The 16,729-nt window shown below is 46.7% G+C and overlaps 1 protein-coding gene across 7 annotated transcripts in view; it reads left to right on the top strand.

Annotated features, from left to right (window-relative positions):
* ATF7IP2 (activating transcription factor 7 interacting protein 2) overlaps positions 1-16,729 on the top strand; it is a 589,221-nt gene that overhangs the window by 551,849 nt on the left and 20,643 nt on the right. For 4 of the 7 annotated variants that reach the window (XM_073591216.1, XM_073591213.1, XM_073591214.1 and 1 more), the window contains one exon: positions 9,590-9,649. The exons of the other annotated variants lie outside the window; for them this stretch is intronic. In XM_073591216.1, coding sequence (XP_073447317.1) covers positions 9,590-9,649 — 60 coding nt within the window. The remainder of the gene's footprint in view (positions 1-9,589; positions 9,650-16,729) is intronic. 7 annotated transcript variants of the gene reach the window in all.

Below are 16,729 nucleotides of genomic sequence, written 5' to 3'. Positions count from 1 at the left end.
TGGTAGATCATAAGCTTAATAGCATGCAATGCCAAGCAGTGGTTTCAAAAGCAAGCAAAATCCTTTCATGTATTAAGAGGTATGCACTGCAGAGAGAGAGAGATATCTATCATTTTACCTCTGTGTCATCAGTAATGCCTCATCTAGAATATGCAGTTCAGTTTTGGGTACCAGTTCACAAAAAAGATTTTGAGGAACTGGAGAAAGTGCAGCGAAGGGCAACCAGACGGATAAGGGGCATGGAGGAGCTCAGCCATGAGGAAATATTAGAGGAACTAAATGTATTTTCTCAAAAAGATTGAGGGAATATGATCAACATGTACAAACACATAAGTGGTGCATATAGTGAACTTGTTGAGTTGTTCACTTTAAGATCATCACAGAGGACAAGGGGGCACTCTTTATGTCTAGAGGAAAAGATTTAATCTCCAACTATGGAAAGACTTCTTTATAGTAAGCTGTGAAAATGTAGAATAGACTCCCTCAAGAGCTGATTCTGGCTAGCTCTGTATATTGTTTTAAAAAAGGCCTGGATTCTTTCCTAGGTACATATAATATACCGTATTTATCGGCGTATAACACGCACCAGCGTATAACACGCACCCCAATTTAGGAGGGAATTTTAAGGGAAAAAACTTTTAGGAGGGAAGTTAAAGGGAAAAAAACTTACATTTAAATGCCCATCATTGCAGCCTTCCCCAGTGCAGCCTTCCCCAGTGCAGCCTTCTCAGTGCAGCCTTCTCAGTGCAGCCTTCCCCAGTGCAGCCTTGTCAGTGCAGCCTTCCCCAGTGCAGCCTTCCCCAGTGCAGCCTTCCCCAGTGCAGCCTTCAAACCTCTATCCCAGCTAACCTGGGCTTCAAAATCGCCGACCGCGATTTGAAAATGGCGCCGCCGGCGCCGAAATACACAGAGCCGGTCCTCGGCTCTTCCCGGCGGCTCTCGTTCACTTTCGGCTCAACTCGTAGTCCCGAGCGGAGCTATCCGAACCTAGCCGAGTAGGTTCGGATAGCTCCGCTCGGGACTACGAGTGGAGCCGAAAGTGAACGAGAGCCGCCGAGAAGAGCCGAGGACCGGCTCTGTGTATTTCAGCGCCATTTTCAAATCGCGGTCGGCGATTTTGAAGAATTGACAGCTCGGGATCGCAGGGGATCGGCGTATAACACGCACCTGCGATTTTCCCCTGATTTTCAGTGGAAAAAAGTGCGTGTTATACGCCGATAAATATGGTAACTGGGTACTAATACTCCCTCCCCCGCTGGAGTAAATTGAAGTATGCTTTATTGTGGGTGTGTTTTTTTTTTTTTTTTTTTTTTTGCCTTCCTCTGGATCAACTGTGAGTATTAAAATTGTGTAAACAGTATTGTATAATTTCTTTAATTTTTTCCCTTCTATTGGTTGAACTGGATGGACTTATGTCTTTTTCCTACCAGACTTACTATGTAACATTGTCAGCTCACTATGAAAAAATAAGAGCTCACTGAAATTCTGGCAGGGTAAAGAGGTATTTCTTAGTCGTGCAGAGCAGGACACAGAATCTTTCATTACCATAGTTTTCAATAATATGGGTTATATCCAGCTACTTTCAGATGATTGGACACTGGCAGAAAAAAGACTGAGGGACATCCTCCTTTATATAACTTCCTCCCACTGCCAGCTAGCCTAATTTTTTTGCTAGCATTCCTGGGTGATGGGCCTTTTCTCTCTACTGAGAGAAATATACCTCTTTCCTATAGAGGTTCTTTCTCTGATTATTCTCTGAAGAGGACCCTACCCAGATCCCATTGGGTGGAAGAAGAGGGACTTGCCTGTATTGTTGCCGAGTACACTGGATTCTGCTGTAGATGTTCCCCTTGGCACATACAGTCATGGCCAAAAATATTGGCACCCCTGCTTTTATGTCAAATATTGTACCACTTCGCCCAGAAAATGTATTACAAATGTTTAGGCATTCTCATGTTTGTTTCTTTTGTTTGTATTGGTATGACAGAAAAGTGGAGCAACAGCCAAATCTGACCCATTCCACACACAACTCCAAAAAGGGACTGGACGTAATTATTTACACCCTCAATTTAATATTTGGTAGCACACTCCTTGAAAAAAATAACTGAAATCAATCTCTTCCTGTAACCATCAATAAGGTTCTTACACCTCTCTACTGGAATTTCGGACCACTTTTCTCTCCCCAACTGATTGGAAGGGTTGCATTTCCTAACTGCCATTTTGAGATCTCTCCACTGGTGCTCTATGGGATTTAGATCTGGACTCATTGACCAGTTCCGTACTCGCCAGCGCTTTGTCTCAAACCATTTCTGGGTGCTTTTTGACGTGTGCTTTGGGTTATTGTCCTGCTGTAAGACCCATGACTTCTGACGGAGACCCAACTTTCCCAAGTCATCTTCCAGGGCGGCTTCCGGAGAGAGACATGATCCACATTATAAAAAGACAAGCATAGCAACCAGACCCTTAGTATATGTGTTTTCTCCAGCCAGGAGAGGTGCACAGAAATCTGTTTTTTTTTTTTTTTTTCTCAAGTCGTCTTCCAAGACGGCACCCTGAGAGATGACTGGTCCCACCTGACAGGAAACACAATCAACAAAGAGGTTAAAACCCCTGCCCCTCCCTGTGCTCCTCAGTTCTTGTGTTTCCCCACAGCGAAGAGAAATGATGTGGCTTCCTCTCCAGCGCTAGAAATGATGTCGCCATGTCTCCTGCATCTCTTCTGGGCTTCAAGAAAATGGCGGCGGTATTTTGCGAGCAGAAGTGGAGGTCTGACTGGCAGAGGAGCAGGCGTCCACATCCTGCTCTCACCAGTTCGGTCGGTACCAGCCCACTTAGAGGAACTTGAGGTGGTGTGACTGATGGAGCGAGAGGAGAGGCCTGCAGCGGCTACAGCTATGGAAGAGGCCACAGGGTGTGAGTCGGCCTAGCTGGCAGGGGTTATGATGGGGAAGGGGACCCCGACTCTTACCCCTGCAGGACACAGCTTTGCGCTTATTGTAAAACTAGCTTATGTGTCTTTTTATAGGAGAAGACGTCACTGCCCAGGGGGTTGCCAGCTGTCCTATGAAAGCTCCTTCCCACTCTAAGAGATGCGGGTATTGTAATGACAAGTTACCTCAGGACCATTCTAAGCCCTTTTTCTACAAATGTATCCACAAGTTAGCAGGGAAAGAAACATCTCCGGTCTTGAGGGACTTTCTCTCCGTACAGACGGAGATGCTGTCAACTCTTAAGGCCTTCCAAGCATCCCTTAAGTCTAGGGAGCTGGAAACCCACACTAGCAGAGAGGCTTCTTCCTCCCACGAGGGCTCCTCCACTAATAGGGCAGTAGAAGGCATCCTGAACCCCTAAGATCCCTTCCCTCTCAGGACTCTGAGGAGGAAGAGCCTGAAGCTCCTGATCAGTTTTTCTGACGAAATAGACAGTCAGGAAGAGGAGGACTCCAGACCCGTCGGACATATTTTTTTGGCCGACGATATGGAGGGCCTCCTTAGGGCAGTATATGCATCAGAGGAGATACATGAACCCACAGCCCAAGTGTCTGCCCAGGACAGAATGTATAGGGGCTTGGTTAAGCCCCAGTCCAAGGCTCTCCCGGTTCACCAGGCCCTTAAAGATATCCTGAGGGAGTGGAAGGAGCCTGAAAAAACTTTTGAAGTTTGAAACTTGGAAACGTAGGTGCCCCTTCAAGGGGGAGGGGGAAGAAAGGTTATTTAGGACACCTAAATTAGATTCTTCCCTGGCTCAGGTATCCAAACAGTCTGACCTCTCATTTGAGGATGCAGGCAACATCAGGGACCAGATGGATGGACGAGCCAAGACCCTCTTTTGCAGGGCCTGGGAAGCCAATGCAGTGGCTAAGTCCTGCCTTGGCTTCGGCTTGTGTGGCAAGGAACGCAGATATGTGGGTCGCCTAACCAATGGATCATGTGTCGCGAACCTCCAAACAGGTCTTGGACTCTTTAGAGGTGATTGGTAGCCTACCTGGCAGATGTGGCAGTTGAGGCGGTGCATACGACCGCCAAGACTGGTGCCCTTTTGAATTCCGCAAGGAGAGCCCTGTGGGTCAAGACCTGGGATGGGGACATCTCTGTGTGGTCTTCCATTTGAGGATTCCCCGCTCTTTGGCACTGGGTTGGATCAGGCCCTTTCTAGGTCTACAGAGAAAGGCAAGACATTTCCCATTAAACCTAAGAAGGCTAGAGGAAAGTTTTTTGGAGGCCCCCAGGCTAAGAACCGGTTTGGAGATAAAAAAGGTACAGTTAATAGGCGTTGAGGGGTCGGCAAAGGCAAGCAGTAGGGAGGTCTTCTCTTCCCCAGCCAGAAGTCTGCCAACAAGGATACCAAGTAACGTAAGGGTAGGGGGAAGACTCTCCCACTTTCTCTCTGTGAGAAAGGATTACTCAGAGTCCCCACATCCTCCATATTGTAAGAGAGGGATACAGATTGGAGTTTCTCTCCTCTCTTCCCCCCAAGTTTCCTTTTAACCTACTTACCCAGGGACCCTCAGAAAGCAGTGGGTATCTTGCAGAGTGTCAGATAGCTGGCAGATCAAGGGGTCATAGTGCCAGTCCCAGCAGGACAGTGCGGGCAGGGATTTTACTCCCACATCTTTGTAGTCCCAAAGCCCTCGGGAAAATACCACCTCATTATAAATCTAAGGAGGCTAAATACATTCCTGCGGTGCCAAAGGTTCCACATGGATATTGTCTATACTCTCAGAAAGCAATTTCTGAAGGACTTATATATGGTAACAATAGACTTGAAGGATGCCTATCTTCATGTCCCTATCTTTCCAGAGCACTGGGCTTTTCTAAGGTTCACGATCCCCTCAGAGCAGGAAGTGCAGCTCTGGCAGTTCTCTGCCCTACCCTTTGGACTGGCAGCCAGTCCGAGAGTGTTTACAAAGATCCTGACAGAGGTGGATGCATTGGTATTCATCATGCTCATCCTTAATGGTGTACACAATAAAGCATGCTTCAGTGCTCTCCTGTGACCCCCAATCATGTATGCGCTCACCTCTGAGCGTGTGACACAGTAACTAAACAGTGTCTAAACACGCATTGGAGCCATTCCTGGGCTCATACAGGGTATGCTGATGCTGATCTCCAACTTACTCAGATAACATCAATGGTTTCACATATAAGAAAGAAGAAACTGCATAGTGTAATAAAGCCAAGGATTTATTAAAAAATATAAACCATTCCCTTCAGGAGGGTACTCACAATGTGTAGGTGCGTGAGTGCACCATCCTATCCAGAGTAAGATGCACAGGTAGTAACTCGTATGGCGTGCGGTGTGGTGTGTTGTCCTCTGCTCCTCCGTGCTGACAGCTCTGTCCTGCCCCTCCCCTACGCGTGTCCGGCACAGGGATCACGTGCCTTCATCTTCACCCCCAGATGAAGGCACGTGATCCCTGTGCCGAACACGCGTAGGGGAGGGGCAGGACGGAGCTGTCAGCACGGAGGAGCAGAGGACAACACACCACACCGCACGCCATACGAGTTACTACCTGTGTATCATACTCTGGATAGGATGGTGCACTCACGCACCTACACATTGTGAGTACCCTCCTGAAGGGAATGGTTTATATTTTTTAATAAATCCCTGGCTATATTACGCTATGCAGTTTCTTCTTTCTTATATGTGAAACCATTAATGTTATCTGAGCGAGTTGGAGATCAGCATCAGCATACCCTGTATGAGCCCAGGAATGGCTCCAATGCGTGTTTAGACACTGTTTAGTTACTGTGTCACACGCTCAGAGGTGAGCGCATACACAATTGGGGGTCACAGGAGAGCACTGAAGCATGCTTTATTGTATACACCATTAAGGATGAGCATGATGAATACCAGTTTTTATGGACACTATATTTTTGCACTTTATGTTTGCTACCTATGAACTGGTTTCAATTTAAATGTGGACACCTTATTATTATACAACCAGCACCTGGAATTTTATATTTTTAACTTTTTTGCATGTTGCACTTTGATTAGATTATATTTTCACAGACGGATTGCACATATTATTGTTTAGTATTTATATTCGATTTTTTATGATTGTTGACACTTATAGGTTTTACAGTATCGATATTTTTCATTTAGCACTTACTGTTTTTTATTTTATTTATTTTCTTCTCAGCGCAGACACAATATTTATATATCTTTGGTATGCACATGATATGAAACGTGGTTAGTGTTTGCAGCTTATCTCTAATTAGAACTCAATCCAGAGGCATTAATCCATCTGTGGCTCGCAAGATCTTTGCATAACTTCTTAGAGGTGGTTGCATTCCTTGATCTCCATGGGGTAACGCTGGTCCCCTATCTTGACGACATACTGGTTTACAACCAGAATCGAGGTCTCCTTCTCTCCAACCTGGCCAAGGTAGTGAGTACTTTGGAGTGCCTCGGATGGATCATCAGGCAGGAGAAGTCCTCCCTGGTTCCTGCCCAGACCAAGGTCTATCTAGGATTCCTGGTGGATTCAACAGCACATAAGCTTGTTTTTCCCCAGGGGAAGGTAGAGGGCCTTATTTCAGCAGTAACGTCAGTTCTAGAATTAGAAGAGGTCTCTTACAGAGGGGTTAGAGAGTTCTCGGGCTGATGACATCCTGTATCCCAGCGGTCCAATGGGCTCAGATCCATTCCAGGACTCTCCATCAATTCCTCCTATCCTCCTGGGACAGGAAAAGAGGAACGCTGGACAACAGGGTTCCTGTTTCAGCAAGGGTAAAGGACTCTCTACAGTGGTGGCTCTATCCTCAGAGGTTTCGGGATGGCCACCTTTGGGCCCAACTCCAACCCTTCAGGATAACAACGGATGCAAGCGCTTGGGGCTGAGTGCCCACTTAGAGGAACTTCAAGCCCAGGGCACCTGGAACCAGAGTCAGAAGAGTGCTTCCTCCAAACTACAACCGAGAAATCTTAGCGGTCAGAGATGCCTTAAAGGCCTTCAAGGAAAGAATCGGGCTGAGAGATCCAGATCCTTTCCGACAACACAATTGCAGTAGCATTCCTGAATCATCAAGGCGGCACCAGGTCTCGCGCTCTTCTGAACCTGGCTCTGGAACTCCTTGTGTGGGCAGAGCAGCGAATCCCCTCTGTTTCAGCAGTATATATAAAGGGGGCATACAATGTTGAAACGTACTACCTCAGTCGGCAGCCAACTCACAAGGGGGAGTGGGAATTGAACCCCGAAGTGTTCTCCCTTGTGTGCCAGCATTTCGGCAATCCAGAGATCGATCTCTTTGCCCGCAGAAGGAACAGAAGAGTGAAGAGATTCATCTCTCTTTTTCTCGAGAGAGGAGGTAGACGCGCTGGCCCAAGTTTGGGACTTCCACTTGGCATATGCCTTTCACCCCTTAGTTCTGATTCCAAGGCTACTGCAGAAGCTAAATCTCTCAGAGGGCAGACTAATTCTGATCGCCCCATGGTGGCCCAAGAGGACCTGGTTCCCTTCCCTGGGAAATTGGTCCATAGCTCCCCCTCAGCTTCTTCCGGACCGGCAGGACCTTCTCCTTCAGGGGCCAATCTGCCACCCAGATACTGGCTTCTTCAGGCTGATGGCTTGGCTCTTGAAAGGGAGAGCCTGCGAAAAAGGGGGTGTTCTGAGAAAGTAATCAACACCCTTCTTTTGAGTAGGAAGCCGGTTACCAGGCGTGTTTACGCAAAAGCCCGGGGAGTCTTCTCGCGCTGGTGCCAGGCGAAGGGGACTTCCCAACAAGAGATCCCTGCCATCCTGGACTTTCTTCAGGATGGTGCAGATCAGGGGCTAGCAACCAAGACGCTTAGGGTTCAGGTCGCAGCCTTGTCCTGTTGTTTTGGACAGGTTAGCAGCTCTGGACCCCCTGATTAAAAGGTTCTTGTCAGCCAGAGATAGACTGTTCCCAGTGCAGATGAGCAAGTGTCCACCCTGGGACCTTACATTAGTCTTGGAAGCCCTAACCAGGGCACCATTTGAACCGTTAGCTCTTATTATTATTATTATACAGGATTTATATAGCGCCGACAGTTTACGCAGCGCTTTACAACATTAGGGCAGACAATACAAGTACAATACAATTCAATACAGGAGGAATCAGAGGGCCCTGCTCGTTAGAGCTTACAATCTAGGAGGGAGGGTCAAGTTATACAAAAGGGTAATAGCTGTGGGGGATGAGCTAATGGAGAAAATAGTGCAGTTATTAGATGGAGGCAGGATAGGCTTCTCTGAAGAGGAAAGTTTTCAGGGAACGCTTAAAAGTGGATACATTTGGAGACAGTCTGACAGATTGGGGTAGGGAATTCCAGAGGATGGGCGAGGCTCGGGAGAAGTCCCGGAGGCGGATATGGGAGGAGGTGATGAGGGAGCTAGAGAGCAGGAGGTCTTGGGAGGAACGGAGATGGCGATTAGGTTGGTATTTTGAAACTAGGTTAGTGATGTAGCTGGGGGCAGAGTTGTGGATGGCTTTGTAACTTATTGTTAGTATTTTGAATTTAATTCGTTGGGCGAGTGGCAGCCAATGGAGGGATTGGCAGAGAGGGGTAGCAGACACTGAGCGGTTTGTAAGGTGGATAAGTCTGGCAGCAGCATTCATGATGGACTGCAGGGGGGATAGTCTGTTTTAAAGGTAAGCCAATGAGGAGTGAGTTGCAGTAGTCAAGGCGAGAGATAACCAGGGAGTGAATCAGGAGCTTTGTGGTTTCATTGTTTAGAAAGGGACGTAGTTTAGAGATGTATCCCTCTTAAGTTGCTTACCCTAAAGACAGCCTTCCTACAACGGCCAGGAGGATAAGCGACATTCAGGCTCCATGAATAAGAGCCCTTTTTTCTATTATTTGATGACAGGGTTGTACTTAGGCAGGACCCCCTGTATCTCCCGAAGGTAGCCTCAAAGTTCCACAGAACTAAAGAGATTGTCCTTACTTCTTTTTGCACCAATCAGAACAAGAGAGAAAGTTCCTTTCATTGTTTAGATGTCAGATGTTGTCGACTTATTTAGATAAAGTAAAAGAGTTTAGAAGGTCCATCCATTTATTAGTTAATTTTTCTGGCCAGAAGAAGGGTTAGCAAGCGTCCAAAGCATCCATAGCAAGATGGTTCAAGCAGACTATTACTTTAGCCTATGATCAGGCTTGTAGGGCAGCCCCGAATTACCCTAAAGCACATTCCACTCGGTCTCTGGAGACCTCTTGGGCAGAAAGGGCCTTAGCAATCGGTGGAGCAAATCTGCAGAGCAGCTACCTGGACAAGCCAGAGCACCTTCCTGAGACATTATAGGGTGGAGTTGCTGTCACCTCAGGTTCTGGAGTTTGGTAGGAAGGTCCTACAAGCTGTTGTCCCGCCCTAAGGTAGGCCTGAGCTACTTGCTCTTCTCTCAGGGTGCCATCCTGGAAGACGACTTGAGAAAATGACCATTTACACTTACAGGTAACCGTGTTTCTAAGAAGTCCTACTTCCCACCCGCTGTTTTGGTATGTTGGTTTTGTATGGAGTTTTGAGGTGTTTCACTCTCGTGCACTGGTGTGGGTCAATACTTTTTCACAACTAAGGAGCACAGGGAGGGGCAGGGGTTTTAACCTCTTTGTTGATTGTGTTTCCTCTCAGGTGGGACCAGTCATCTCTCAGGGTGCCGTCCTGGCAGACTTCCCAGAAACACTGTTACCGGTAAGTGTAACCGGTCATTTTTCCCATCAGGCCTGTGTGCTAGGTGGCAGAGGCTTCCCTGCTACACCATCCCAGAACAGGGGCAGTGAACATGGGGAGGCATATAGCTCGGGCTCTCCTGGAGTCTGGAATTATTTTCCTCCAGGGGACCCCCTCTCCATAGGAGTCTGGTCAGCACCGTGCCTGTTTACAGTCAGATACACTGGCAGTGTGGGATTTTGACTTATGTCAGTCTTCCGGAGGACTTGCTATGTCCCATTTCCATGCGTTCAAGCATCCTGGCCTCATGGGGGCTGATGACGTCACTTCTGGCACGATTGGCAGGATAGTTAAATAGTCAGGTTGAAAAAAAGTCCATCTAGGTCAACCAAAAAAATAAATAAATAAATCATGCAATGCCATAAACACAATCATATACATTTGATCCAGAGGAAGGCGAAAAACCTCAGCAAAGCATGATCCAATTTGCTACAGCAGGGGAAAAAAGTTCCTCCCTGATCCCCCCCCCCCCGAGAGGCAATCTGATATTTCCTGGATCAACTTTACCTATAATGTTAGTACCCAGTTATATTATGTTAACCTAATGATCCATCCATATGTTGTATGGTTGGATCATGGCCGCTGGCGTGTCCAAATCTTTCGGAGGGAGAACTGCATGGCTGCAGCAGGTCAGCCCCCGGGGATCAGTGAGGCTAAAGCAGAATCAACTAGAATCCCTGACTACTTCCAGATGGGAGGGGGCACATGTCTGATGAGGCAGGAGATCTATGGTGTGTAGACCAGGACAGAATGCAGCCTGATATGCTGCAGGTCCCCCTGAATGGACAGCAGTATGGTGGGTTTGTGAATATACCCTGGTGTCATTCACAGAGAGATCGAAACCGGGTGGGGGATGAAGCAGTAGGCGGATCTGGATCTTCCCAGGGGCATTGCAGCAGGCTTTATCTGGTTAGGAAAGCTACACCATGCAGTCTGGTTCCACCAGCCTGCTATGAATTTAGCAAATTGCTCAAAAGTAGGTTGGTTGTGGGGGTTTTTTTTTGCCTATAGCTCTCCTTCCTACCATACACGTACTGTGGGGGAGGCACAGTGTGGGGTTACTATGGATAGAAAAAACAAAAAATCCCCGCGCTATCATAAGAAAACCCCCCCAAAGGAAGCAGCAGTTCAACTGTGAAAAATCACAACAAAGAGGAAAAACAAAAGAAAAAGAACTGCGCTATAAGGTAAATGTAAAGAGTCAGTGTATGCAAATAAGATCAATATATGCATCAAACGACATCAGATCATAATGTGAAAAATGATAAAGTCCATAGGTATAAAGAAGATAAGAGAAATCCCCTGGTAGTTCTCCGTGGAAATCACGTGGAAAAATGGAAAACAAGCACACCCTGCACAGTGATCCTCCACCACCAAACATATGCGCTTACCAGATGAAAAGCATAATAAGGCACATCTCAGGACTATATCCAGATCAGGCTGTTTGAGCAGAAAAACCACTACTCCAGATACCGCTATGGGTGATAAGCGTGAAGACTGGGTCCCGGTATCCTATCTGCGATAGCCCTCCGTACGACGTGGCTCCAACCATACACCAACCTGCAGTCCCCTTAGAATCACCATATGGTGGCAGTGGATCTGGATTCTCAGGGGACTGCAGGTTGGTGTATGGTTGGAGCCACGTTGTACGGAGGGCTGTCACAGATGGGATACCGCCTAGTGTGGGGTCTGCTGTGTTTTATTTAGGACTTTCTGTATTTAGATTTGGACAATATCCCTCCCCTAGGCTGAACTAGAAACATATAAAATGTGGATCTTGCAACATTTAATTGACAGGCTCCTAGGCTTAACCATCATGTAGGGGTTGCATAAACAATCCTGTGTTTAATGATTGCTCATGAAATTCCTGCAGGTGTTGGCCTTCTGATTGCTCTGGTTGCACACTTCAGGGCTTATTTGGTTGCCATCTTTTCCAAAGGTTTCAGCAGCCAGGGGCGGACTGACCATTCAGGTGCTGCTCGAGGGCCCAGGGCCAATGGGGGGCCCACCCCTGACTGTGTTGCTAAACATCTGGAGCAGACACATGGAGAGGGAGCTCTGCTGGCCCGATCTGCAGGTTTCCCAGGCAGCTTCACACTGCTGACTCTGCTCTCCCTCCCACACTCCTTTGGGCATAACTACAAGTAGAAGAGCTGTGAGCATGCTTGCTATCACGCTGATCCAGCCTGTCACTGTCTCTTCTAGCTCTGCAGCCACAGCACAGATGCTTCTGTGATCCTTTGCACGCACTCCCCTCTCCTCTCCCTGTGCTTGATGGTGAAGTCCGCTCTAGCCAGCTACTGTCTCTGCTGGTCTTCCAGCCACTGCACGGTGCCTCTGTGCTCTACCCCTCCTCTTCTCGGGCTTGATAACAGAGGTCACTGCACTGCTCCTTTTCAGACCCACAGCCAGCGTACCTCCCGTCCCTGCATGCCTGCTGCTGTGAATCTTTTTGAGCTCCCTCAAACACCACAATAGGAGAGGGGGCACATTAAGAGCACCTGTCTTGCTCAGCAGTAGCCTGGCCTGTCATCACAATTTCTGGCCCTGCTATCTGCACTATGCTGCACCTAAGATTTCTGTGGACAAGACAAAGGGGAAGCGAGTTGAGTACATCTGACTCCCTTGCCAGCCTGGCCGACTACAACTCACTAATGGCTGGCGGTTAAACACTTTGGAAAAAAAAATCCTTGTCTGATTCTGAACTGTGCTGCAGAAGCCACTTGGAGAACTGCTGGGCTAAGCCTCACATAAGGCAATGGGATGTGACTTAAATTCACACCTCCCACCACACAAGTAGAGACCGAGCTTGGCAGCTCACTAATCGGCTGGCTCCAGACTGTGCATGCAGAGTTCAGAATCACGGACAAGGATTTTTTTTTCTAATGCTGCGTACACACGGTCGGATTTTTCGACTGGACTTGTCTGACGGACCAAATCCGGCGGACAATCCGATCGTGTGTGGGCTTCACTGGACCTTCAGCGATCTTTACCAGTTGCAAATCTGATGGACTTTAGATTTGGAACATGCTTCAAATCTTTACGTCATAACTCCGCCGGACCCAGAAATCCGCTCGTCTGTATGCTAGTCCGACAGACAAAAACCCACGCTAGGACAGCTATTGGCTACTGGCTATCAACTTCCTTATTTTAGTCCAGTGTACGTCATCACGTACGAATCCGTTGGACTTTGGTGTGATCGTGTGTAGGCAAGTCCGGTCGTTAGAAAGTCTGTTGAAAGTCCGCCAATAGTCTGTTGAAAGTCTGTCGGACTTTTGTAGCTGAAAAGTCCGACCGTGTGTACGCGGCATAAGTGTTTTATTGCCAGCCACCCTTGAGTTGTGACCAGGCCAGGAGGTATTTAATGACTTTCCGACTGCACTATAGACGAATGATGGCTACAGCGCAGAAGGCCAGCTTTGGGAGGCTGTCATGACATCCTCCCGTGATCGTGCCAGCCGCGCTCTGTGACCGCAATATCCTCCGGACACTGCTGATCACAGATTGAGGTAAAGATCCAGTCAGCAACTCATTACCACGTGATTTGTCCAATCACAGCTGATCACGATGTAAACAGAAGGTGGTTATCAGCACTCCTTTCCTCACGCTGTCTGCATGAGGAAGGAGAGCCGATAACTGGCTTATGTAAAAGGGACATCTACACTGATAATCAGTGTAGTCCCAACAGCGTCTACCAGTGCTGCCAATTTGTGCCACCTACCAGTGCCCATCAGTGCAGCCTCATCAGCCCATATCAGTGAAGGAGAAAAATTACCTGTTTGCAAAATTTTATAACAAACTATCAAACTTTTTTTGCTTTTTTTGTTTATTTAGCAAAAATAAAAACCCAGTGGTGATTAAACACCACCAAAAGAAACCTATTTGTGTAAAATGAATGATAAAAATGTCATAGGAGTACAGTGATGCATGACCACGCAATTGTCATTCAAAGTGTGACAGCGCTGAAAGCTGAAAATTGGCCTGGGCAGGAAGGGGGTGAAAGCGACCAGTAGGCAAGTGGTTAAACAAGGGCACTCTGGAGAAACAGGACATAAGGGGGCACTAAGGGGACTCTACAGAAGAATGTAAGGGCACGCTTGAGGTACTAACTTAGTACCTCCAAAGTGTCTCTTAACTTAGTGCCTCTTACTGCTGCTTGAGTGCCCCCTTATTTCCTCCAGAGTACCCCCTTAGTACAGTATTACTAAGGGGACACTTTGGAGGATGTAAGAAGGATTCTGTAGGTAATAACCTCCAGAGTGCCCCCTCCTTTCCTCTCCCGCCGGAAGCAGCTGCAGGTATATTTGTGCTTACTATGCTTCAGGTAATGAATGGGCAGGAGCTTCTGTCTCCTGTTCATTCATCTGCAGTCCAGCTAAGTTTACAGAGAAAGGTACTGGGGGATGTGTCAAAAATTTGGCTTCCAAGGTCTATTTAGACCCCTGATACTTCACCAAAGACTCCCCTCCCCAAACAGCATTGTGAAAAAAATGTAAAATAATATATTAAAATTGAGCATTAAAATATAAAAATCAGACTAACATTCCTAATTAGATTAAAAAGCCACACCCAATATGCAGCATAATTTGGCCACACCCATTGTGTGCCGTGGCGCGCTGTGCACGCATGCCGCAGGTCAGCATCTCCTAGGTAGGGGCCCATGATGCTGTGGTACTTCCCGTTAGAGGCTCCTGGTACCTTTATTGGGTCACCAGCTTTAAGTCTCCTGCCACTCTGCATGTCGCTGAGCTTGGTGCCCCACCACGTGGCCCTGCCACATTAATGTTTTATCATAAAGATGGCTGCCGTGTGGTGGCCATCTTTAAGACTGGGAGTCCCATGATCTCATATTGCCCGGGAGCCCCATGAGTTGTCAGTCCGCCCCTGTCATTCATCACTAGATTTGGACTTATGAGCTGGGAGGCTTTGTCTCTTTTCCACCTTAGTGTGGGATATTAAGCAATTTAGATGTACAGCAATCACTGTGTATATACTTGTTTAACCACTTCAGCTCCGGAAAGTTTACCCCCCTTCATGACCAGGCCATTTTTTGCGTTACGGCACTGTTACTTTGACAATTGCGCGGCCGTACGATACTGTACCCAAATAAAATGTATGTCTTTTTTTTTTTCCACAAGGAGAGCTTTCTTTTGGTGGTATTTGATCTTCTCTGGTTTATATTTTTTGCGCTATAAACTTTTTTTTTTTTTTTAATTTCTGCTATAAAACACATCCAATAAAAAAATGTAAAAATTTCTTCATTAATTTAGGCCAATATGTATTCTGCTACATATTTATTGGTCAAAAAAAAAAAAAAAAAATCTAAGCGTATATTGATTGGTTTGTGCAAATATTATAGCGTCTACAAGCTATGGGATACATTTATGGAATTTGTATTTAGTTTTATTTTTTTTTACTAGTAATGGCAGCGATCAGCGTCTTATAGCGGGACTGCAACATTGCATTGGACAAATCGGACACTGACACTTTTGACACTTTTTTGGAACCAGTGACACCAATACAGTGATCAGTGCTAAAAATTTGCACTGTACTAATGATACTGGCAGGGAAAGGGTTAACATCAGGGCCATCAAAGGGTTAAATGTGTGCCTAAAATGTGCCTGGTTACTATGGGGGAGGTGCTTGTAATATGGGAAGGCAGAGATCCGTGTTCCTGCTTTGCAGAAAACACACCTGTGATATATTTCAGTTATCTTGCAAACCTGGCCTGTTAGTGGGTCCTGAGGACAGGAGTTGAGAAACACTGACATAGGCAGACGGCCGTTCTGCTTCTGTCCCAAACGATCGGTGGGTCCCAGTTGACATTGAGTGATTGCATGTTAATCTGGTCTTATCTGGTACACCAGAAATACCATTGGAGATGACAGGCAATACTAAAGAATGTTTTTACCCTAGTGTCGGACAGACACTCTGAACACGTGAGTGGAAATGCATAGGTTTTTAATAAAATAGCCTAGTTTTAATGATCTTGCACTATGGGAGCTTTCTTGTCCTTATCCTCCTTTTATGACTGGAAGTGGGTGGAAATGTAGCACTAGTGAAAAAACAGTGCTAGTAAACTGTTTAAATACATGGATGAACATATACTGTACATGAGTGATAGAATCTAAACGTGAATAAGTCCCAATTGTAAAACAATAGAAGACAAATAATAAATCCCAAGTGGGTCAGTCCCAAGAAATGGCGGGTACACCACAAATGAAGGATTGTTCATATAAGGAGCCAGGGGCACCACAAACGAGGGATTCTTCATATAAGGGGCCAGGAACACCAGGGTTAGTATCCGTAGCAAATGACAACAATGAAAAAAATGAGTGGGTACTCTTACCAGAACCAATGGACCTGGATGTCAGCGACACCAGGTCAGACAGGCATGGATAACCGAAACCTCGGTATGGCAGGAACAGTTCGGAGGATCCTGAAGTATCAAACAGAGGGACAGGAGCAGTCAGCATTGTCCTCGAGGGTCGAGTATTCTCCCAATGGAGTCACAACGATGGAGCCAGCCACTGAGCCATGATGACCGGATAGAAGGGTCGGGCAGGCACTTAGATCAATAAGTCCCCAGATCTCACCTCTAGGCTGGGAAGCCTGAAATCCAAAAAAAAAAAAAAAAAGATCTCAGTTTCCCAGCTGAGGCGGTGCCATTTTTTCAAATGTAGAGGCCGAGCGTGACATCATAACATCGCGCCCGGCCTTGGACAGAGTTCCAGTAGACTCAGAGCATAAAATAGAGAAAAAAATGGCGGCCATTGCAACTTTTTATCTCCCACGGTATTTACACAGCAATTTTTCAAATGTTTTTAAAGTTAGCCCAATTTTTTTGTATAATGTGAAAGATATTAAGCTGAGCAAATAGAATACCGAACATGTCACGGTTCAAAATAGCAAACACGGGGAATGGCGCCGAACTACGGTACTTAAAAATCCCCATAGGTGAGGCTTTAAAAATGTTACAGGTTACATATGGTAGGAGAGGTTGAAAAAAAGACACAAGTCCAACCTATGTGTGTGCTTATG

Source organism: Aquarana catesbeiana, linkage group LG06, assembly GCF_042186555.1.
Source record: "Aquarana catesbeiana isolate 2022-GZ linkage group LG06, ASM4218655v1, whole genome shotgun sequence".
Taxonomy (NCBI): Eukaryota; Metazoa; Chordata; class Amphibia; order Anura; family Ranidae; genus Aquarana; species Aquarana catesbeiana.
Note: the sequence above shows the minus strand (reverse complement) of the source record. Positions and strands in the feature narration are given on the sequence as shown.